Genomic DNA, 23,680 nt, shown 5'->3' with positions numbered 1-23,680 from the left:
TATCAATGAGTTCTAGATTTATGGCGGTATTTTGGGTCTGTAGCATATAGAGCGGTAACTAAGTCAGTTGAAAAATTATCTTTAACTTTGTAAGCACCTTCTCAAACTTTCGCTTGAGCAGCAATTGAAAATGTTAGTATCTGCTAGTAACCATTGATGAATGCCAGAATTATCATACCTAACATCATCTTCAGGCCTCAGACATCAAAACTTAAGAGATATCAAGCATCGTAACACATTTCGATATTTCATAAATGTGTATAACACAAATATCTAATATTTTTCTATGATCATTTAACATATATCCTTGAGGTTAAGAAATGTGTTACAGAAAACAAAAACTAGGGTTACCTGAGAAGGATAAACTGGCAAGTGCCAATCGAAAACAAATATCCTGTGAGACTCTATAGGACAAATAACTAATACTACTTGTATTGAACACAATAATGGCAGCTACAAAACCCTTCTTTTTCAAACCAAAATACCCTTCCCAACTCCCCCAAATACAAAAAAATAATAAAAAAAAAAATAAAAAAAAAACACTAAAAAAACCACTATTTGACATATAAACCCCAACAAAGGGTAACAATACGCGGAGGAACACCATACCAGAGCACTATCACCATTAGTTTAACATCTGGCCCTTGACAGACCCCCATTGGCCGCTCCTCCTTGACCACAGACTTGACACATGCAATATGACATAACCAAACCCAGCTCGAGCAGAGCTGGACCTCGAAGTCCACCTGATGTCAAGCTAGAGTCCAAGATCCATCTCGTTAACTTCAACATACTGCTACTAATGCATCCATCCCAATCCTGTGTTTGATTGAATAATAATTAGCCTCAAGGTATAAAACAAGCAACATGCTGAAGCGAGCGAGACTTCCAAACTTGTTTTATGATCCAAGTCTAGTGATTATCTCTTTGCAGTGGAAACTAATAATCTCGTGATAATTGTTTTGCAACGGAAACGTATATTCAGCGTTTTTTTTTTTGAGCTAGGAGAGGGATAATGTTTTAATTCTTACAAAAGAGGATTTCTTAATTTCTATAGAAAATTGGAAACAGGAACTTGAAAGGCTAGTTTCTATTGACAAGATTGTTAGAAACGACTTGAAAGGTCGTCGTAAAAGGTTTCAAGGGATCTAAACACCTGCATATATACTGGGGCCGTTCACTTCATCTCAAGTACCCATGTCAAAAACTCAGTGAAGTCCTCAAGCAAGTTTTTCATGCAAACTAGATATACACATTACTTAAGTTTTCTACTTTCCCCATGTCCAATCAAAGGACTCCAATGGTACCTTTTTTCTTTTTTGTGTGTGTGTGTGGGGGGGGGGGGGGGGGGGGGGGGGGGGGGGGGGGGGGGGGGGGGGGGGAGAGGGGTTGGGATGTGCTAAAATAACAGATTTAGGGGTTGCAAAAATCCAGTCAACAGGGAATCAATCAGATAGAGTTAAGCTACCTTCAGCCAAACTTAAATCCACCAGAGGGGCCTTCATTGCTCCACATCTGGAACCCAGCTTGGGTATTATCACCAGATGGTACAGCAGCAGCCTCTTCCTCTTCCTCCAACCAATATGTCTCGAGAATTTTCACTGCTTTCTCATAAATCTCATTGTTATCATGACTTTGAAGATTTTCAATCTTTTCCAATCCCTCAGCTTCATCTATCATCTGCGCATAGAAATTAACATCTCCAGTGGTGCCCGAATTCTTTTCTGCTTCACCTACCTTCAGAATGTTCTCCAACCCTTCCAGACAGACAGTGATGATCCTTGGATCAGGGCACACAAGCAGATCACATAATGGCTTTATGCATCCCTGATTTACAAGAAACCTAGAATAAAAATAGCCAGCTTAAGGTTACCATCTTGTGCACAGCATAGATGAGAACATAATGCTCCAAGACAATAAAAACATACTTTATTTGCTCTGGAGCTCCACCGGATGTAGCATTAGATATCGCCCAAGCAGCTTCTTTCTTAATATCGAATTCCGCAGTTTGAAGCAAGTTGACTAGAGGGCCAACCAAACCAGCTTCAATGACAGCCTAGATCATTCGGTAATAGCAGTAAGCACAGATTCCTACTGAGTACTTAATATCATTGAAATGCACAAAAAAGAAAAAAAGTAGAGAGGCTACACTATGTAGAAAATATACTCATATGTTACAGGGACAAAACAATCCCTCCAAGAAAAGTTTTGTAGGATAGGACTGGTTGCAATACCTGAATCTGTGCTTTATTTCCAGCTGTAATGTTTGATATGGTCCAACAAGCTTCCTTTTTAATGCTCTTTTTGTGATTATTAGTCAACAGGTTCAAAAGACATGGCAATGCACCACTGTCGATGATAAACTGCAAGGATGTTATATTGCAATGATAAGCCAAGGTAATTTCAATGTAATGTAAAATATATAGATACAACAAAATATCCCACAATGCACATTCCAAATAACACAAGCTCACTACAAATTAGAGCAAAACAGGGAGCAATAGAAAGCAAAGAATTACGTTTCTTGTTCATTCATCTTTAAAAAAAAAAAAAAGACCTCCCAGATCAAGGAAGCAGATGAGTGTAGATGTAAATTCACTCAAAATTTATTCCCTTTTTGGGATAAATTCACTCGAGTATAGCCAGGCTTCAAACATCTAAAACAATAGAAACGGCATGGTGGGCCATAAACATCTAATGGTCTCATGAATCGTATTTGAAGAAACCGAGAATCATGGCCTTTCCTACTCTGATTTATGAGGCACGAGGCCCTTCTTGACTAAGCAAGAAAACATCAAAATATAAGTAAACAACTATACATGCGCACCAGGATTCCATCCTAGAATAACATGACAATGTGTTATTACTATCTCAGCATACTTGTCTTTAGCATCATCCATAAGGCAGCAATCAGTGCATCACATAGATAAGATGTACAGATATTGCAGTCAAGTTATGACAGATAGAGCAGTGCTTGATTATATCATTGTTTACACCCTGGGTACCAATTCAATCTGAGTACTGATATTCAAATAAAGTTAATGCCCAATTACCAAACTTAAATTAAAATGAATAACATTAATATCATAATCTCCCACAGGGAGACGCTTTATTGTACATTCATTCTTTTGAAAATCACTATACCAGCCAATGATCTAACATACCAAACGTACTTTCTCACACGCATTTCAGTTTTCAAATAATAAAAAATTCAATAAATATATGGTTTCCCCAATATCCTCTAAATAAACAACCCGTGTGAGGCCGCAACAATCATTTTTATGTTCAGTATTCAACAAGTGGAACTTCCAGATTAGAGCAACACAGGTATTTCATAGATCATCTAGGTAATAACAACATTAGTTCCACACTTTCACTACTGATCAGCAAATCATATACAATTCCAAATATTCCAGCCATGAAGCAGGAAAGCGCTTCATTTATAAAAAAACCCACATTAATTCTAATCAATGAAGTTCCTTTTTGACTAATCAAAATAGTGTCACTTTTAGATACAACTATATAATGGAAGTTATCCAGCACACATCATCAAATAAGAAAAAAACAAAAAACAGAATAAGCATACAGTATAATGACATCACTTCATTATATTATAAAATAAAACACAAGAACTGAAGAAGGATGCTTCCTCACATCTAGAAAGAACTAGACACATCTGTCCTATAGAGCAAAGATTAAGAATACAACATAATTTTACAAAGAGACCCCAAAACTAATTCAAACACGACCAGCAAGGAAAATATTAAGGAAAAGAAAGCAGACAACTCTGTATTCTTTCAAAAACTGTGTATTGAAAAAACTGAAGTCATTTAGCTGTTGTAACCAGTCAGTCATCATAGCAGAAGTCTTTAATGTCATTAACATCAAACGAAAACAAAACAGAAACAGGACAGATAAATAAATGTGAGCTGTCCATCAGCATTAAAGCTACTACTATAAACGGTCCATCTATGCATCACTCATGCAAAAAAGGTAAGCGGACTTAACAAAATCTAACCTGTGTTTGCGAATCATCTCCAGTGACTATATTACCAACTGTGCGGAGGGCGGGAATCAGCACCGAAGGAGATGGGTGCCTGGACACAGACCCAAAACTTGTAACTAAAAGCACAAACAAGAAAAGAAAAGAACCCCTGTACAGATAACAGAACGAGGGTACATACGTGAGGAGCTCAACCAATCGTGAGCATACACCTGCCTCAATCACAGCTTGAATCTTCTCATTTGGTCCATCGGATAGGTAAGAAAGTGCCCAGCATGCATCTGTCAACACTTCTTCATCATTTGAATGAACGAGTCGTTCAAGGGCAGGAAGAGCTGGCTTCACCTATTCATGGATTTCATAGAATAGGATTTCAACTTTAAGCCATTTAAAAAGTGATAAATATATATACAAGAGCACTGACCTGCTCAAACGGAGGTTGTGGTTTTCCTCTACAAAAGTTAGATAGAGTCCATGTGGCATTTCTAAGCATGGACAACTTGGAATGCTCATTGAGTTGAGCAAGCAATGGAATCAACGCACCACTACTGAGAACCAGATCCCGGCATCTAGGAGAGTCACCAGCAACATTACCCAAAGCCCACACTGCCTGCAAATTCCAATAATGTCAAGACCAAAGAGGCAAAGCAACAACCCTTGGGCACTTAACAATACATCAATATAAAAACAGAGGGAAATTTAATAATTCCTGTCACACCTGCTCACGGACATCATCACTAGGAGAAGCAAGAAGCTTCACAAATATTGGAACAGCCCCATGATCAATCACCACCTTAGTGTTCTCTGAGGTCCCTGATGCAATGTTTGTAAGAGCCCATGCAGCCTCAAACTACACATCAAAATCCAAATATTCCGTAAAAGAGCAACCAACTTGTTATAACTATATATGAATAACAACAAATACAACAGGAATAAAGACCTGTAACTGTGGATAATCCTCCCTTTGAAGAAACTCCACAAAGCGGGGTACAACTCCAGCTTGTATAACTTCCTCAATCGGTGGGCTTCGTTCTACAGAAATCAAAAGCCCAAGCAACAGTCAATAACAATGACAGACTACTAAATTTTACAGGCCCAAAATTAAAAAAGATAGCACGCCAATACCAATGGAAAGCAATTTTCGAAACTGTGTTGTGGCCTCCAACTGCAATTGATTATTCTCAGAACAAACCCCAGCCACCATATTTGGCAAACTCTCTAGCTGCAAAAACACAAGCAGCCAATTCAAGTTCAAAGAATAGGAACAAGAAAATTCATAGCAAGAGTTAGTACCAGGCACTGAACAAGAAAGGTTGTCTTTTGAAAGAAAAAAAAAAAAGGTAATATACAGGTCAAGATTAAAGGAAGAGGACTGATTGAAACAACACACAAATGTTACGAGAACTCACACATCAACAATTGAATTCTGAACAGAAACTAGTAAATTCCAAAAACAAATTCACTACTACAGTACCACTCAAATGAGGGATGGGACAGAAAGCCAACAATTTCATCTGTTAAGACTACCAAATCAACACTTGGCTCACATCGACTGATTTTTGTTTATACTGATCTTCCTTAACTATTTGATATATCAATATTCAATACTCCCTCCATCCCTTGAAAAAATGTCACATTGGACTTTTGTTTGTGGTCAAACCATGTCTATCGTTAAAGCTAAAATTTTGCAAAGGATTTCTCAAAATATTTCTCTAACTGATTTTCACATGGTACCTCATTATTTTATTGGAAAATTTAGTCAGTTATTGAACGATTACTCAAGGAAGATGCAACAAATTATAAAATATTCAAATTTTGCATCTATTTTGAAAGCAATTACGAGTACCATGATAATATCCACACAAGAATGGTTCACTAGTGCATTTTTTTCCCAGTTAAACTTAAATCTACTAGTTGAGTTAGTGGTTTAAGGGGTAAAAATGTAAAATCGCCAACTCAAATAATAACAATTTAATCACAATAGAAATTTATTTTTAAAAAAAGGTGATCGAGAATGAGAAAATAGAAGCAAAAAAAGCTTCACAGTGAGACTACAGAGATTTGAACATGCACATTATACGAGTATCTGCTGCTAGACTACCAAACTCCCCACCAACTGAGCTGGTTGGTACATTATTTTATTACATTTCTTTTAGAAAAACCGTGTATATTGTGCACAATGCATGAGAAAGAGAGGAAGGAGGACTCTAACTAAGCTAACAGTTTAGTGAATTTATCCTGCACCATAAATTATTTTTTAAAAAAAAATTACAAGCACTCTAACTAAGCTAACAGTTTACATTGAACCAGAAAAAAAATGCACTATCTGCTGCCGCACAACATGGTAATTACTTTACGATCCAAATTGAATAATTATATAGTTACAGCAATATATAGGAAAATCATACTGAATTATGGAGCTTTAAATATCAAAGGCAATAGCGACCAATTTATATTAAGGGTGGAAAACGTAACGAGCTTCTAATTACTAGAAGACTCAGCGCTCCACATTCATTCTACATATTAAAACATTTCGTAATCAACACTATAATGTCAACAACAGAAGCATCAAGCAATTGACCACGAGCATCTAGAACTAGGATCAAAACAAAAAACAAACACCAAAGTTTTCTAGAACACTCTCCAACAACAACACAATCAATACTCCAGAATTCTGAAAAAAGAAAATGTTAAACAATCAATTAAGCAAAGCAACTTGAAATTTTCACACAACACCGAATTGAAATAATAACACAAACAACAAAGCTTGAATATCAAACAAACGCTGAAAATCAATCAACTCAGATAAACAAATTATCAATCAATTACTCAAAATTCAAGAAATTAAGTCAAAAGAATTCCAAAACAAAAGATCGGAGCAAGAATTAGACCTTCTTATTATCAACAGTAGAAGCGTGAAGAGAAGGAGTAAACTGCTGCTGAGCTTGAAGACCTTCACGACGCTTCTTGAGCAAGCTTTCCTCTCTCTTATTCTTTCGGATCTCCACCATATTATCCTCTCTTCTCCGGCGACCTTCATCGGCGTCAACGGCGACTTTGTATCGATTCCGGCGAACTTCCGTCCTAGCATTTGGCCTCAACGACATCGCTTCGTTCAAAATTTATTCAACCTGCAAAAATTTAGCAAAACATAAACCCTAAATTACTTTACCAATTCAAAAATTCACAACAAATGAAACAAGAATTAATCAATGAATCAATCAAAATAAAATGAAAGTAATGTTAAAGATGATGAAATTGGAGAGAGATTGAGTAGCAGAATTACCAGTTGAGAGGAGAGAGAAAGTGAGAGTTAGAGAGAGAAAGCAGAGGGAGGCAGGGTTTTGGAGGTGAAGAGAGAGAGTGAGGGAAATGTTTATGATTTAAACCGTCATTTTCAGAAGGATGAATTTAAAGATAATTGAAGATTATGTTTTTAGCTTTCGTCTAATCATTTTCTTGGCTTTGCTAGGTAAATAATTAAATTAAATAATTTGCCGTAATACTTGGATTTGAAATTCGTAGCCGCTCCCTCCTTCCTCTTTTTTTGATTTTTCTAAAAAGGATTTGGATAGAATATGCTTTTTGGTGTGTGTTTTGGATTGGGACTTTGGGAGAACCCTTTCTTTCTAGCCCAAATCCAAGGCCCAAGATTGTTTTGCACTTTGTCATGTGTATTAGCAAATCTAAATCACAAGTAACTTTAAGTAGTAAGAGTGAGGCTTTTCCTCAAAAAAAGTAATAAGAGTGAGAGATATCTCAAGTGGTTAAATCTCTCATTCTGGTTTCAAGAGATATTATTGTAATACTTTTTATATTACCGAAATCATTCAAATAATAAAATCACTTGGAGCATTTTTTTTTTTTTTACTAAATGTAGACACTTATATAGTTTATATGTATTGTTTGATAAGACTATATTTCAACACATAACATGTGATATCAAAATTAAGATTTATCATTTATGGACATTTAATTTATTTGTATAGTCACTTTTTAATTGTCACATTTGTAATTATATGAAATTTAGATAAATTCAAGGAAAATAAGTTCAAATACCATCAAAAAAATTAAGATAAACTAAACATAGTCTTAGCCAACCTTACAAATTAACTGCCACCTTTTAAAATTAAGGAACTACAAGTACTTTATACACTTCAATCAACTACGACCCTCCTTATACAATATGTACGTCTTAAACGATTGGAGCTCTTTTGCTTCAACACTTTACCAATTTCACTATGATAATTTACAAGCATCACACCTTTACTTATTAAGAAAACCATTCCTAATACCTCAAGGACTACCTTTATTATACTATTACTTTATGTTAAGATTATCTTCTTAATAACAATTGGGGATTCTTATTTCTAAACTCTGTATAAAATCAGAAATTAGGATGAGGCAGTGACAACCTTTTTAAAGGTAACACTCATATTTAAGTTGATCTCTTCATATCGAGTGTATGTACCACGCTTTGCATCTTATATATATACAAAGTAGTTTAGGATCTATCGACATTCATCCCTAGTCCATTCCTTAGCTAATGTTAAATTAGCTACCTTGGGAATGTCTAATGGTAGAAAATGGTCTTGGGTCCAAAATAATTTGTTTCAGGTCCATTTTCAACCACTATCTTTTTATGATCATATTTGTAACACAATAGTAATACGACTAATACCAAGTTTTGTATGTTGAGTTAAGCTAAGGCGTTTGGTTGCTAAGGGGCCTCTTTTGAGTCTTTTCAATATATTATGCTCCATAAGCTGATGAAAGGGACAATTTTTATTTTGTCCATGTACTTAATATTGTTGTCTTTGTCGAATTGAAGATAATGTTCATACATTGATTAGATCTTAACACGCGACGTAATGTGAGATAGACCATAACCTCAAGTATAACAATGTGTGAAAATTTTTTGTAATGTATATTTACACTCTTAAGACAAATGTACATTTGGTATATTATGTACTCAGTATACAATTTTCCTCTTTCAGTATAACAATCTCAAACACTCTTCAATTATTGCATCTTTACACTAAACTACCTTGCTTGTTATTTAGGACCAATTGATGTTGTTGTTGTTGTTGAGACAACGTAGACGTCTGATCTTGTCTAACAACGTCGGTAGGTGCATCTCGAGCCACTCGACTATGTTGTGGTGAACGAGGCGGAGATGCATAAGTGGAAGAGGCTTCCAAGATCTCTCGCCTGATAGTCTCTTGTTGTTGGCCTAGCCATTGGACTCGTAACGCTGTGGCGTATAAACCAGCTGCTAAGAAGACTGATAAAAGGGAGAAAACTCCTGCAGCTGTGAACACACCTTCTCGGATTATAAGGCAGCTTGTTTTTGGTGTAGACCAATCTTTTAGATGCCCTGATTCTACACTTAATCCTATTAGTAGCATTATTTCTCCAACTGCAAAACACAACCTGAAAATGGAAAGCATATGGTTAATTTTTTTTTTTTTTAGATTAATTAAACCATACATAAATTTTGTCCTAAATATATTTTTTCGTCCTAAAATCAATTCCTAATAAAGAGACCCTAATAAGGTTTAATTATGTCTATTTCAATATGAATTCTTATTAGAAGAAAAGTCATATATTGTTTGTATGACGAGCTTAAATTTATTCATATACATCTACCTGTTGTCCTGTTAAAAATAAAAAAGAATTCACAACAATAGCAAGCATGTATGTAAAAGTCGATTCCAAAACGTGAAGGTGTACAATAATGAGTAAAAACACGTAGGTAATTATCGGCTTTACTGCCATAAAGGAGCATGAGGACATTATCTCACACCTGTGATGTGTTTTTAATCCTTTATGCTCCTACGAAGAACATATTCTTATGCGTAACGTAAAATCTGGAGCTTTAGCGAGGCACCAAGCACCTTTTGGAGTTTTGGTGAAATAAAGATAAGTTAATGGGTTTTATTTTACTATTTAAGTACTATTTGAAATTGCTATGATTGTTACAATATTCTTTTCTAAGAGGAAATCCCATATATTATCATTCTTAACCACTGAAAATAAACACATATTAATAGAATATTGAATATATAAAAATATAATTATAATCTATATCATGTCATAATGAAATAATAATAATAATGTACCTAAAAATAATTATCATGAATGACGAAACATGATTCCACAAAAAGAAGCCACCTACTGCACTAAGCTACACTATTTATTTATGTTTTATTTATTTTTTTAAGTCAAACAAATGAAAAATAAAATTATTATCTAATCTAATACGACACACCTAAAGTACTTGTGCAATGTCTTAAACCCTTTTTTTTTTTTTTTTTTAATACAAAGTATGTGAAAGTTTTGGTTGTAGCGATTAATGAGATTTTAGTAAAGTTTTGACCAAATTTGGCGAATGACTTTATGCCACTTTAATTTCCATTTAGTTATTTTTAAGCCTTCTTTTAGTTAGGTATATTGATTAGTTTGGAATGAAGCTAATGGTTATGATGTTAGTTGATACACAATCTCATGTTGGAAGACGTACTCTTGGTCAAGTCAAGAGAGGCCAAATATGATTCACCGGCGACTTAACTCTAAGCCTCTATTATTAATCAGAAAGGGATGTGATACCAGCTGTACACAATGCCCCAGCCTTTAAATTTATACAAAAACATCAATAACATAACGTTTACAAGAACATACAGATATATCTGATTACTTAATTTACGTTACCATATCACGATATTAAGCTACGGGAATAAACTTACCAAGTAGATATGAAGAAGAATCCAGCTTGCCAAGTTAGAGACCTCATAGGTATAGAAGATTGAGGGTCCCAGCTTACATAAACCGGAGGAGTAGTTTTGCTAATAGCAATCAGCAAAAATGAATGCTGAATAAGCATTGCAATAGCCAATGCTACAAATGCAACTGATGCGCATATCAAAGGCACTTTACCACTTCCACTATACATACACTCGTAATCCCCTTTTTCCTTATGCCCTTTCGTTGCACCATTATTATTGTTGTTTATTAACATCCATGACACCTACAAAAAAACGTTACATCATAGGTTAAGATCATGATTTTATAAAAACGATAAATAAATAGAATAGAAACTAGTAGTCTTTTCGAACGACTTTTTGATTGCTTGTATGCACATGTTTATTATTTTTTTGTTAAAAAAAGAAAATAAAATTCATGTTTTTTAAATATGTGTATATGAGTTTGCTTTGAGTCTGATAGTCTGCCTATCAAAAGATAAAGAACCCAATATTTCAACTCATATTAACCTCCATAAACCCAGGCCCCCTCAACTAACTTTCAAACTAACAAATCAATCGGATGAAAATATTTTAATAAGAAATCATCAGATCATTTCCAAAATTTATTAATTTTGCAAGTTTGAACGACATACATGAAAGTATATGAATTATTCTGTGAGCCTAAGTTACAAAATTACATGAAAATGAGTACAATATCAGCAAATACTTGACGAGAATCAACAGGAAAAAATTATTCAATAAAAAATTACACGAAATTGTTTGGTAATGCACTAAATTAAAACAATTACTGCTATTAATTCTGAACAAAAGGAGTAATATAAGTACATACCTCTGAACGAGTAGCTTCTGCGAAGAGGGAGAGAATGAAGCAAAGAAGACCACAAAGGATACAAAGAATGGTAAGAAGAGCACCAGTTTTGCTGGAAAGTTGTAGACCTTGTGGTTTAGGAGCCAAGTCTGCATGCGTTACACCTCTTGCTCTTGTTGTACCAGGCATCCTCATCATCTTTCAATTTATGTATGTACTAATTATAATATGATTTCAATATATAATGGTTCGTTTTATTTACATAAATGATAGATGAGATTGTAAAACTGGGAATTTTAGAGAGAGTGATGAAGGTAGGAAGGAAGATCGTATAGGGAATTGCTTGGAGAAAAGGTTGCTTTAGATGAAGGAGATTCTTTGAGCCAAGTTAAGGCCTTCTATTTCTTTTATACTTGCAACCTTTTTTCGTAAGATTTCACACCTCAACTTATATATATATATATATATATATATACACACTCTATTTGTTTCTTCTCGAACATGTACTTGTTTTTTTTTTAGATGTGTGAAATGGTTACAAATACCTTTTTGATCTGTTCCTTTTTGTTTGTCTCATTATGTTTTATACGGTTTTCAATGCATATACTTCGACAAGATTATGTGGAGCACATTTAGTATCTGACCATTATTATCTTCATATTATAAATAAATAAATTAATATTTTAAAATCACTAAGAAATTAAGTTATTATTTTGAAATTACACAACAAGATTATAAATGTATATGTTTTTCCTTTTATACGTCATTGAATACTAATTATTACAGTAATTTCTCCCTATCAAATTGAATTTTGAATGAAATAAACAAAAAGAAAAAAGAATTGAGGGATTATTATTATTATCATTATGAAGTTTTTTTTCTTTTGAAAGAATTATTATTGTTATTATGAAGTTCAATGTAAAAATTCTGGGTAATTTAATATTTTAATGTTTGGTTTTGTATTGTTAATTTTTTTTTTTGTGTATGTTGATTGTTTGATTGTTTTTCTTTTTTATTATTTTTTTTACAAAAAAAAATGTTATGGTGAGAGATTTAAATGACGAATCGATGATGACACTGTTTTAGTATGCCGCTACTTTATTTAGCACCATTAAATTTTTAGGTTTTCATTTATTTTTGGTCCCTGGACTACTTCCTCCAATTATATACAAGTATATACATAAAATATTGTCAGTAAGTGCAAAAACAAAACAAAACAAAACAATTTTCTTGAAATTTAATATATGTATGGGTCCTAAGCCTCCTAACCACTAACCTAATAACCTTATCTATACTACGGAGTAAAACTTTTGCTAATTTCATTTGTATAATTGAAGGGACCAAAAATAAATTCTTACTCCGTATAATATATTAAGTCTCATTCGATCAACACTCTCTCTTAATAAATATCCTTCCGTATAAGAAGATTAAAAGAGATTATTATGCACGAATTAAAGAAAAATGTATCCCTACTTCAAAAATAAAAGGCATGTAAGACAACATTGAGACAACAAAATGACATGTGACACTACAAGAGAAATTAAAGTGATATATAAATTTGTTAGATTGCACATGTATTTTAAGTGAAATTAGTTTCTCATTGTATACATAGTATGGTTGTATATAAATGAATTTATTCTACATCTAAAAAAAAATCCTAATTGTTGATTGGTTTACTTAGCTTGTTTGACCAACTAACTTTTTTTTTTTGCCTATTTATAAAATTAGTTGTTTATATATACGACTAATACGAGTACTAAATATCAAAATTGATAATAGAGCTGACCAGACCCTAAGAGCCATTGTGCCAAGTACATCAAAGACAAAAGTGCTGCCACCATCAAGGCAATACAAAATATAATTCAATCATTAATCACCTAACTACTTTTGAGATTATGTTCTTCATCACCAATTATAACAATTGTAGAAAAAGAAATAATAAATTAAAAGTCTACATATATGAAGCTTCTACTCGTATTAGTTTTATAGATTCGTGATCTTCAACCCAGCTTTTCTCTAATCAAAGCATAATGTATTAATGTATCTTAATTTTTTCCATAGTGGTTCATTCAATATTCCACTTCCACCAACACACTATAATTGGTATGCCGGAAAAAGGTTTTCTAACCAACTAGACTTTATCTTAACAACAATATTAATCAATGCAAATTGCAGATAATGGTAAAGAGATTTGAAACTGCGACTTATCGTATACATATCATTGCATTAATCTTAAGCTCTTAATCACTTGGCTTATATTTCATTGATAACTTGACTTTATTATAGCATTAGCATGTGCCCGGAAACAACCTATTTGACTCACTAATATTTAGTCAAAGATTCAAATTTCATTCTTAAGTTACCAAGTGTAAATCACTATTGATCAATAACATTCACAAAATCACAAGGCCCCTTCCAAAAAAGATAAATAAATATGGCTATGTTAGAGATTAAAATTTATTATTTATAACTTCTTTATCATCCAAAGGAGTGGATACCAACTACCTTTGTTGGTTAAAACATCAAGGAATATTAGTCCAAATATAAAATCAATGTATTATTTGTATTTGGAAAAATTGCGAAGAAGGTACTTTTAAGTGGTCGATCTTGTGAGAAATGGCTTTTTAAAAAAAAGGTGGCACAGAAGATCCTTTTATGACGTTTTGGTTGTGAGGAGGGTCCTTTGACCAAACTCCGGTGTTGACCTCCGTTTTCTGGCCAAAAATAGTCACGTGTTGTGCACGTGACCACTTAAATCAGCCTTTTTTTTTTCTTTCCTCTTCATCTTCTTCCTCCCTTCAATGCCTGCAACTTAGAGTGATTGTATTACCCAACACCCACAAATGCCAACCCATATCCAAACAAATTGATAGGGGTAACAATATCCTTAATCACAGACCACGAAAACAATCAACAACCAATCTTTAACAACCCCAGCAACATTCACAGTCAAAGCCGATGTCTTCCCAACAAGCAAGAACACAGTAAGATTCAAAGCAAAAGCACAAACAGAATTCGTCCCAAATATAAACCAATCTAGATGAAAACTCGACGAATCCCTTAGAATTGGGTACTCTACAATCATCCAAGGAATTGATAGAAACACCAAACAACAAGGAGCAACATAATAAAGCAATGTAATCGGATTTAAACTAATACCCTTTGAAGTTAACAAGATCTGAATCATTACCAATCTAGTAGCTTCAAATGCAACTGCCCCCAATTGTAGGGTTACACCCCAAGCATCAAATTTCGCCTCACCATAAGCAGCAATTGCAACCCCAAATGAAATCGACATCATATTCGCCATCGTTTCGCCTCAAAACATGACTCCAATTGAATACACAGCATCAGGCATCAAAGCCTTCAACATTTGAATGAATGAAACACTCAACTAGATGTAAGCCGAATTCGAAAGCCACAATGAAAATGCATATAGAGCACCAATTGGAACATTGTAATGAATGATTTGAAAGGGAGAAAGGGTGGGGGAAAGGGATAGGGTTCCTTGTTGCCGGAGGTGGAGGTGTGGCTGGAAATGCCATTCATGGAGGTGTGGAATTGAAAGGGAGGAAGAAGATGAAGAAGAAAGAAAAGAAAAAAAAGAAAAAAAAAAAAAGGTTGATTTAAGTGGTCACATGCACATCACGTGACTTTTTTGGCCGGAAAACGGAGGTCAACGCCGGAGTTTGGTCAAAGGACCCTCCTCACAACCAAAACGCCATAAAAAGGCCTTCTGTGCCACCTTTTTTTTAAAAAGACCTTTCTCACAAGGTCGACTACTAAAAAGAACCTTCCTTACAATTTTTCCTTTGTATTTTGTGGTTCTTTCTCTCCAAAAAAAGAGAGCTCATGGTAGATATCTTGGGTTAAAACATGTACGGTAGCAAATTTTACCCCACTAGGCCACCATCCAAACGACTAAATTTTATATGTATTCTGGCATGCAAAAGAGGACGGATGGATTAATTCAATAGCATAGCCATTGTTGAAAACATGTACAAGTATAGGAATAAAAATACCAAAATTAACTTCTATTGATTATTCACGCACACAACACACAAGTAATGAGAGTGAGAGATAGCTCAAGTGGTTAGAGCCCCCCCTCCGGTTCTGGTGATCATGAGATCAATTCTCATTGCTCGTTTTTGTGGCTCTGTAAAAAATAAAAATTAAAAATTAAAAAAAAAGAAAAAAATAATAATAATAATAATTACCATCCTAACACATGAAAAAAAGAGTAGGAATAAGAATATTCTGAAAAAAAAAGAGAGAAAAATAACTGTTGCGATAATTGATTATTGTCCGTTGAGTTAGCAATTCCTTGTCTCTCAACTTTCAGACAAGTAGCCTCTATTCAGTATAAAATCTTATGCTTTTCTCTTTCTCCTGTACCAAAAACATAAACTTAATTTTCAATTATATCATCTCACCTACCAAATAATCAAAGGTGGTGGTAATATTAATTATAAATATAATGTTCCTTGTTAAAAGCATACTCCGTATTCAACATAATTTCCTTTGACTCAATCATAAATTGAATTTTTTTATACTTTATTTGTTATGTACTACGTATTAATATTACTACTTTAGCTTAATCACGATAGTTATTATTCAAAGAATAAGTTTTAATAAACAACTTGAGAAAACACTGCATCTAATTGGATTCTTTTTCGTAGTGTATGAGTAGGCAATCGACTATCAATATTTGTTGTTTGGTACTGATAGAGGTCTCGCTTGCTCTGTTGCTAAGTATGACAGTTGATATGGCTCATCAGGGGTATCATGCATATAGCGTGTTAAATGATTATACTCGGGTTCCCTAATGAACTAGTGTCTTCATTTAGAGTTTGTAGGATCACGGATTCACTTATATTGGCTCTCATTATCTCCTCTCATTCAGAGATGTACTATCTGTGGCTCTGTCACTTATCAGCTGTCATACTTAGCAACAGAACAAATGAGACCTCTATCAGTAACAAACAACATTCTCAGTTGACTTGCATAGCTGCTGCCAGAAAACCGCTCTCAAGATGGATATAGAATATACTCCATACGTGTAGAGTTTTCGCAGCCAATAATAGGTTAACTAAGGCACGTGAATGATCTATTGACTGCTCATGGAAAATCAGGATAAGCCACATTTCCGGGCCATAAAAATGTGCTTAAATCCGGTAAATCAAGCAAAAGAAGCCTGACAAAAACCATGGGAATTCAGTAAGCTCTAGAATTGGCCGCAAAAGGTGAGAGTGTATATACATTTATTTTGATAAAATAGGCAGAATTCTACTTACCCACAGGATCCTAATTTACAAGAAGCCGCCGAATGCATCTCCACCTGTATTACCTTCAATAATTGCACTATCACATGCATCATGAGCATATTGTTCACAAGGAGGAATAGCACGCCTTCTTTTTCGAGACATATTATTCTCAAGCCCAGGATTTGGATTTTGTTCTTTCAACTTGACCAAGAAAGACTCGTGAGGATTTCCAAGGGAAAAACACTGAGAAATCCCAGCAGAACCTTCAACTCCTGGTATAATCAGCAAACCTGCTGAGCTGTTGATACCCATCTCATTAGTTTCATGATGATTGCTCAGTTTAGGGAGTTGTTTGATGTGAGCCAGTACCATTGACATATGCTCACAGGCAAAAGTCAGGCGTTCTTCAGTTATCACAGATTCTGAAACAATTGTGGAAGCTATGGCTTCCAGAATTTTGGCCTTATCCGTTTGTTCTTTTTCGATGTGCTCATTTGATACCAGGCGCCACCTCAAAGGCAGATAAGGGTCTGGGATGCGAAAACAGTTATTTGTTGAGAGAACACGAAGAATATGACGACAAAGGATGCCTAAAAACTCAAACTGATGGCAACTACAATGAATGAGTTCTTGACTAGGGTTCCACATCACTTTGCATCCTCCGTCCATCTCTGTGTGGTGTCTGATCTGGAAGCAACCTTCGCCAACCATAATGGAGGCATATTGAGGGGCTGAAACGAGCTCTTCTTGGAGGAGAGAAAAAGCAAAAGGTGTGAAAACAGTAGCAGCATGCGACTCCATTGGGGAACCTGTTTTTAAAGAGACTTTCTGATTTTGCTGCATCTTCAACTTTGATCCACCATGGTCATCATACTCTGCAATATTGGCTACCTACAATTACAAACATATTAAGAAAGAGGCTCAATATAGCAAGTAAACCGCCTTTCTCTTAGACAACAATAACAACTTGGTGGTCTCAACAATATGACTGATAAACAATGACAGCAGAAACTACGCTCCTTGATTATGACCCAAACTGAGATGGACCTTACCCGAAAATTTATGTGACATACAGTCTAATAATGATTAATTTTATATAGTAAGCAAATCAACAATAGATCCCAGTATGACCCAACCTAAGACCCGACCTGTAACCAAATGAAGGAACTCATTACTAGAATATGATCTAATCCAAACTGACTCGTTTGCTACCTCTAATCACTTATAGCAAGATTTGAAAATTCTGTAGGTATAAAGGTAATATAGCTTTACAACTTGCTGATCTGAACTGGTAGTGAAACCTTTTTGCAAGAAACACTAGTTTCTAAGGATAAATAATTACGAAAGGAAACAACATTGTTTAGATAGGAGTATGCAGACACAAAGTTGAGAAACTACTTGAAAAACATTTTTGCACAAACCACAGCAGATGTACACAAAGTAGTGCTCTGTAGAATGATAAAAGAGAACTTACTTCATCAATAAAACAGTCAAGTGTAGATTGTGCACTTAATATCCTTTGAATGAGAGCATTAATGGAGTCTGTCACAGATCTACTCATGAGTCCAGCAAAGAAGTAGCGCCTCAAGAAAGATAGAGCCCAAAAGTCCCGTAATGCATAAAGGCAGATGATATATTTATTTGATTGTAGTCCATATCTGTCAACCATCTCCTTCCATCCAGCTTCAAATTCATCAACCATTTCCAAGCTATAAAGACGATAAAATTCGGTCTTCCAGCCATCATAATGAGACCCAAGTGGCAAAGAAAACCAGTCTGACAAGTTGGCAATTATATGCCATATAGAGAATGCATGTTTGGTTTCAGGCATTTCACAAGCGATTGCCTCTTTGAGCCAAATATTTTGATCAGTCAAAATGGTTTGTGGTGCTTTTCCTTTCATAAAACATAAAAATGTCTGCACATATTATTTCAAAGAGATGAGAAATATAATTACAATGAAGGAATAAACAACAGAATCAAGCAGGGTTCTTCTTGTGCAGCTGCAGCACATGGTAATAAACTAATAGAATTAATATTTAAGATGTTATAGGTACCTTCAATGCCCAAGTAAAGGACTCCAGGTTTTCATTCCGCAAAAGAACACAACTGTAAAGACAAGCCTTTCCATGATTATCAACCCCCATCAAAAGGCCTAGAAGCATATCATAAGCATCCAGACGATGATTAGTGTCCAGCAATATTGCATCCCCAAAGGCTTCATACTTTTGGATGGATGAAGGGTATGACCAAGCAATATGCTCTAATCTATTATGACCATCTAATTTAAAATCATACTTGAAATAAGAATTTTCATCTTTTAATCTCTTACACATGCTGATGAGGTCAATAGCATCGTTATCTTTATCAACATGTCTGAAAGACTGTAGCAGGTCTCTGATATTTAGTTCGGTGAATGGTAAGCAACCTAATTTAACGCCTTTCTCAAGCTCCATCAATCTCAACATCTGGCGGGCTGACATTCCAGCTTTTGCAAACAAGCAAATCCGACTTTTGTCATCAGCAGAAATGGTGCAATGAGAAGGAGGGATTTGTACTTCAACTGATTTAAGAAGTTCGTGATTGTGATTGTTACTAAATCCAGTAACACGCCATTCAGGGACATCCAAATCTGACCGTTTCACAATTCTCATGTATGCTTGACAACCGCATCGTGATGATTTCCTATTCCTTTGTAACTTTCCTTCCTCACTAGGTTTCGCCTGTGGATGTCCACCACGATGGCAGGTGAAATCCCTTCGTGTGACTCCCCGACCCACCCCATCTTTTCCCCTAGTGCGGTGGCGCCTGATTGAAAAGCCGCATTGCTTGGCAAAGCTGCAATAAAATTCATAGGCAGCATCTTGAGAAACAAATCTCTGGCCGATAAATGGGACTAGGTTGACTGATGTTTGTCGTGACAATATAGCATCCTCTGGTATTTCCTCTACAGACTCAATGTTGTCCTGTGACAGATCTGTTTCATTCTCAGAGGATTCCATATTCTGACTTCCATTAACAGTCATTTCTTGCAGCAATTATTCAGACAACTGAAAGCAGATAGCAAGCACATAAGCACTTTAGTTCTAATGAAGGTTTAGTGTTTAAAATGTAGAGAATTTTTTTTTTTTTTTTTTTTTTTGGAAAAAAAATACAGTAATATTCATTTTTCTTAAGGTAAGAAAGAATAAAATGGAATTTATACAAGAATAGGCACCCCCATTTCCAACAGAGCACACCACCACATATGTTGCTGCACTCAAAATAAAAAGATATAGACTGAAGGGGAATTCTTTCATCCTTTATTTAACAGGTTCAAACGGTCTGAGCTTTTATAATAGGGATAAGGTTACAAAAATCTTAACCTTCAAACCCCTCTTTACTAGGAATGACACTGTGGCTTCTTGTTGTGTAGAGGTAGGGCTTACGAAAGTTCAATTGTGCTCAAGCGACACTAGGCTTCAAGTTTTCGGCAACTGCATGAAATTACAGAAACATGATGTAGGCTCCCCCCCCCCCCCCCTCTCTCTTCCAAATGATAAGCGAAAAAGAGCTCACTCGTTTTCCACACACACACACACACACACACAAAGCATCAAGAACAATACACATAAGATGATCCTGTTAACCAGCTTTTTCTTTGTTCATATTCTGGCAGTGCATCAATTGGAATCTAAAAATTATGAAAGATGGGAATGAGCTATTAGGCACTTAACACTTCGAATGCTTAACCTCCTAGGTTATAGAAAACACAAGGAACGATGAGAAGTGAGCCTGCCTGTCACTTGTACTATATTTCTTCCTTTACTCCTTCAATGATAAAGACACGATAACTACTAAGCTTAACCAGCTAGGTAAGGTGAGAAACAGGGATGGAGTCTAATATGCACATCCTCCACTGAATGTAGACAAATAAAATACAAAGTACAATGTCGGGATACCATCAAGTAATCAAGACTAAAACAGTCACCTAAAAGATTTGTCAAATTCTAAGCAAATGTGTATCAATTAAACCAAGTACTTTGTCATAGGCACAAAATTTAGACCATTGTCAGCAGAGAAACATCTCACATATTGCTTCTCCATGCTTCAACTACACCATCAAACAACGAACTTCATCTGCAACGATTTACCTAAGTGGATGTCAACTAACTTAGCCGGTAAAGTCTTGGGAATGCAGCCCAAGGATTAAATCCCGTCCTCTTAATAATCCTTTGTGGCTCTATTTACACCCAAAAAAAGGGAAAAAAAGAGTGTCTATACATTCTTACCCCATTAGTAAAATGGTGATTTCCATATAAAGCTCAAAAATAGTTCAAACATCAGATTTCAAAGTTCAGGCCATTGTTTCAATTAGTTTAGATGACGGGCAACAGTCTCCTCCTCAGCTTAGTACAAACTTTCATTACTATAAATTCTAAAGATTTCCATGTAAATGCTAGTTATGAATACCCCACTGAGCCTCATGCAAGAAGCATCAATTAAAGCTCAATTACAAGGCACTCAAATTGTTAATTTCTTGGTGAAATAACACCAAAAAAAATTCACTAAATAAACCATCTTTGGGACCAATTTTCTATCCGCACAAATCTAACAATTACTTACAAGTTCTCTTGAAATTGCCTAAACACCATTTGGGTTTTGGGTGTATAACCAATTTTTAACCCAAAAATACCCAATATTCAATTCAGAATCTCAGATCTAAATAACTCAGAGAAAAAGTTAAGTGAAATATATATATATAAAACAATCTTTTTAATCATCATCAAATCAGAGCAATTCAAACAAATTAAACCACTAAAATATCAAGAAAGTATAGTGAAATTACTTACACCCAGAACATAATTATATCAATAAGCAGAAGGGTAATTAAAGAACATACCTTTACAATTGATTTGAGGCTGAAAAGCTGAAAATTGTGGAATTAACGGTCAAAAATTATGGAGGAAAGAGAGTGGAAAAAATGGCGGGGAAGAAATTTATGAATTTGAGGGGGAGTAGAGCGCATGAAGGGGGAGGAGGATAACCTTTAACTCTGGGAATGAGCTATCGTGCGCTTACTGGTTCTTCGACTTATTCAGCGCACATTGTCTATGTGCCTATCAAAAGGGGTGATAATGTAATTAATCAATTTATACGCAGTAAATGCAATTAAACATAGTCATTTAAGTAGTTGTTAGAGTCGTTTCAATGTATATATTTTCTAGAGCGTGTTTTCTTTGTGGTCGGTCACACAACATATCAAAACACTAAACTGGTAACCCTAAGCGATTGAGTAATCCGTGATCGATCGAGTAACCCGTAACCAAGTAATCCCTAACTGAGTAACCCATGACTGGCCGAGTAATCCCTGAATAAGTAACCCCGGATACATGGTGTAACCAGTCACATATGAAACTTTGTGTTTGTTGATATCAAATTTTAAAATTTATATTAATTGATAATCGAAGATATTATTTGTCAAAATTTTACGTTGGCAAATTTACTGATCAAACTAGGGCTCTTTAAAAGATAAAGGGATATTATTGTACTACGTAAAGAGTTATTTTCGTAACTCTCACTATGCTTTATTAGGGATATCAGTGACTCACTGGGGAGATTCATATATAGGTCTAGTCGTCTAGATTTAGTGGTGGCCAGTGAGGCGGGGTTGAGATAGAAATCATATCTGCCATGGGTGGTGGGAATAAGGTGAATCATAAGTTGTGAACGCCCCAAATCCGCCCTGGTCTCAACCTACTTAAAACAATATTGAACAATTGCCTTGTACTTACTTAAAATAAGGAAGATTAATTCTAACAATTGGAATTTCATCTTTATATTGAATTATAGTGAACTTGTCTAACATTTAAGGATAATTTTGGTTTTGAGATGTGTTGATTAGTTGAGTTATATCTGTAACAACGGTATGAAATTTTAGTGAATGCATACAAGTATTATAAGGCAGTTTTGAGATGGGGATTTGGTTGAGGTGGGGATTAGGCAAGTGGGTGGTGCGCAGTGACGAAGTAGTGATCATGGGGATGAATTTTGGATCCTCCATTGCATGGGGATGGGTTGAGGATGAGGAATTGGGGATAGGATGAAAATATTAGGTTGGGATGGGATGGGAAAATCAAAATCTGCCCCATTGCCCCCTATTCAAAAAAAAAAAAAAAAATATCTATCCCTATTGTTTTTAGTTTCGTGCTTATAAGATGTCATAAATATGCATAATGAGAGATTAGGAGTGATTGAATATAATGATTATCATGAAAGAGGGAAATTTTAAACATCAATATAACTATTGTGGTTAAAAATTTAAGTAACACAAATTTGATAATTGATTAAAAATTATAATTAGCGAAGTACAATTTAATGTTTAATGCCACTAGAAAAGTAGAAAACAGCAGTTACAAAAACAAAACCATGGATTGTATTTTATAATGTGTTTGTAAACCTCTGGGTTATTTGAGTTGTTATTGGATTTTATTTGAAGTAATTTAAAGTAATTTCTTTAATCTCCTAATTTTAGAATTCAATCATAATAATGATTGACTTATATTTATCTATATCGTGGATAATCTAAATTTAATCGCATCTATCTTTTTCTTAAGTATAAAAACACACCTTGTAACTTTGATTGTTCTTTTATCTTTCTAATTTGTCATCTTGTTCTCCTAGATTTCTCCCATCCCAACTTTTTTGCCGTTGTTTCTCAAGAGTTGGGGTGGTGGGATTGCATTACACTTAATTCAATAAAAAAAAAATAAAAAAAATGAAAGGGCCAAAAACATCACAAAATGAATACATTGTTCATGATGATTTAGAGCAATATAAGCTACAAATCATAGATCATTAC

At 34.8% G+C, this 23,680-nt stretch overlaps 4 protein-coding genes across 7 annotated transcripts; all 4 read right to left on the bottom strand.

Moving 5' to 3' along the window:
- Positions 1-221: 221 nt before the first annotated feature.
- LOC110697228 (importin subunit alpha-1-like) lies at positions 222-7,410 on the bottom strand. The gene is made up of 12 exons (XM_021874585.1): positions 7,290-7,410; positions 6,895-7,134; positions 5,129-5,225; positions 4,944-5,035; positions 4,722-4,853; positions 4,428-4,613; positions 4,185-4,348; positions 4,019-4,097; positions 2,235-2,363; positions 1,929-2,056; positions 1,469-1,843; positions 222-819 (listed from the first exon to the last, which is right to left on the bottom strand). Exons 2-11 carry the CDS (start codon positions 7,108-7,110, stop codon positions 1,471-1,473), a joined length of 1,596 nt encoding a protein of 531 aa, XP_021730277.1. The 5' UTR covers positions 7,111-7,134; positions 7,290-7,410; the 3' UTR covers positions 222-819; positions 1,469-1,470.
- A 1,462-nt stretch (positions 7,411-8,872) lies between these two features.
- Positions 8,873-12,034, bottom strand: LOC110697227. The gene is made up of 3 exons (XM_021874584.1): positions 11,597-12,034; positions 10,750-11,030; positions 8,873-9,436 (listed from the first exon to the last, which is right to left on the bottom strand). Exons 1-3 carry the CDS (start codon positions 11,771-11,773, stop codon positions 9,037-9,039), a joined length of 858 nt encoding a protein of 285 aa, XP_021730276.1. The 5' UTR covers positions 11,774-12,034; the 3' UTR covers positions 8,873-9,036.
- A 2,113-nt stretch (positions 12,035-14,147) lies between these two features.
- LOC110697226 (probable sugar phosphate/phosphate translocator At2g25520) lies at positions 14,148-15,042 on the bottom strand. Its single transcript, XM_021874583.1, has one exon. It carries the CDS (start codon positions 14,883-14,885, stop codon positions 14,463-14,465), a length of 423 nt encoding a protein of 140 aa, XP_021730275.1. The 5' UTR covers positions 14,886-15,042; the 3' UTR covers positions 14,148-14,462.
- On the bottom strand, positions 14,593-21,942 carry LOC110697225 (protein FAR1-RELATED SEQUENCE 11-like). Of its 4 annotated transcripts, XR_002506470.1 has the most exons (6): positions 21,722-21,942; positions 18,897-19,889; positions 18,314-18,757; positions 16,870-17,730; positions 15,859-15,964; positions 14,593-15,731 (listed from the first exon to the last, which is right to left on the bottom strand). XR_002506470.1 is itself a non-coding variant. In XM_021874580.1 (5 exons), the coding sequence occupies exons 2-4, from the start codon at positions 19,863-19,865 to the stop codon at positions 16,885-16,887; spliced, it is 2,259 nt and encodes a 752-aa protein (XP_021730272.1). In that variant the 5' UTR covers positions 19,866-19,889; positions 21,722-21,942; the 3' UTR covers positions 14,593-15,964; positions 16,870-16,884. The 4 variants fall into 4 exon arrangements, 3 of the variants coding, with proteins under 3 accessions (XP_021730272.1, XP_021730273.1, XP_021730271.1); XM_021874580.1 differs by having other exon boundaries at positions 14,593-15,964; XM_021874581.1 differs by lacking the exons at positions 14,593-15,731; positions 15,859-15,964 and adding an exon at positions 15,979-16,769.
- Positions 21,943-23,680: the final 1,738 nt, after the last annotated feature.

This window comes from Chenopodium quinoa, unplaced genomic scaffold (assembly GCF_001683475.1).
Source record: "Chenopodium quinoa cultivar QQ74 unplaced genomic scaffold, ASM168347v1, whole genome shotgun sequence".
Classification (NCBI taxonomy): domain Eukaryota; kingdom Viridiplantae; phylum Streptophyta; class Magnoliopsida; order Caryophyllales; family Amaranthaceae; genus Chenopodium; species Chenopodium quinoa.
This window is presented reverse-complemented; position numbering and strand designations above follow the sequence as displayed.

Bases quoted from the DNA above. Each gene is read 5' to 3' on its own strand.
- LOC110697228 (XM_021874585.1), bottom strand. From the start codon at position 7,110: ATGTCGTTGAGGCCAAATGCTAGGACGGAAGTTCGCCGGAATCGATAC. The intron at 4,349-4,427 runs GTCAGTGCTCTT...ATCCATGAATAG, and splicing joins CACAACCTCCGTTTGAGCAG to GTGAAGCCAGCTCTTCCTGC. The intron at 2,364-4,018 runs GTTAGATTTTGT...ACATCCTTGCAG, and splicing joins GAGATGATTCGCAAACACAG to TTTATCATCGACAGTGGTGC.
- LOC110697227 (XM_021874584.1), bottom strand. From the start codon at position 11,773: ATGATGAGGATGCCTGGTACAACAAGAGCAAGAGGTGTAACGCATGCA. The intron at 11,031-11,596 runs GTATGTACTTAT...GTTTTTTTGTAG, and splicing joins CAGAAGCTACTCGTTCAGAG to GTGTCATGGATGTTAATAAA. The intron at 9,437-10,749 runs GTAAGTTTATTC...TTCCATTTTCAG, and splicing joins TTCTTCTTCATATCTACTTG to GTTGTGTTTTGCAGTTGGAG.
- LOC110697226 (XM_021874583.1), bottom strand. From the start codon at position 14,885: ATGGCGAATATGATGTCGATTTCATTTGGGGTTGCAATTGCTGCTTAT.
- LOC110697225 (XM_021874580.1), bottom strand. From the start codon at position 19,865: ATGACTGTTAATGGAAGTCAGAATATGGAATCCTCTGAGAATGAAACA. The intron at 18,758-18,896 runs GTACCTATAACA...TAATATGTGCAG, and splicing joins CCTTTACTTGGGCATTGAAG to ACATTTTTATGTTTTATGAA. The intron at 17,731-18,313 runs GTAAGTTCTCTT...TTGTAATTGTAG, and splicing joins TTGACTGTTTTATTGATGAA to GTAGCCAATATTGCAGAGTA.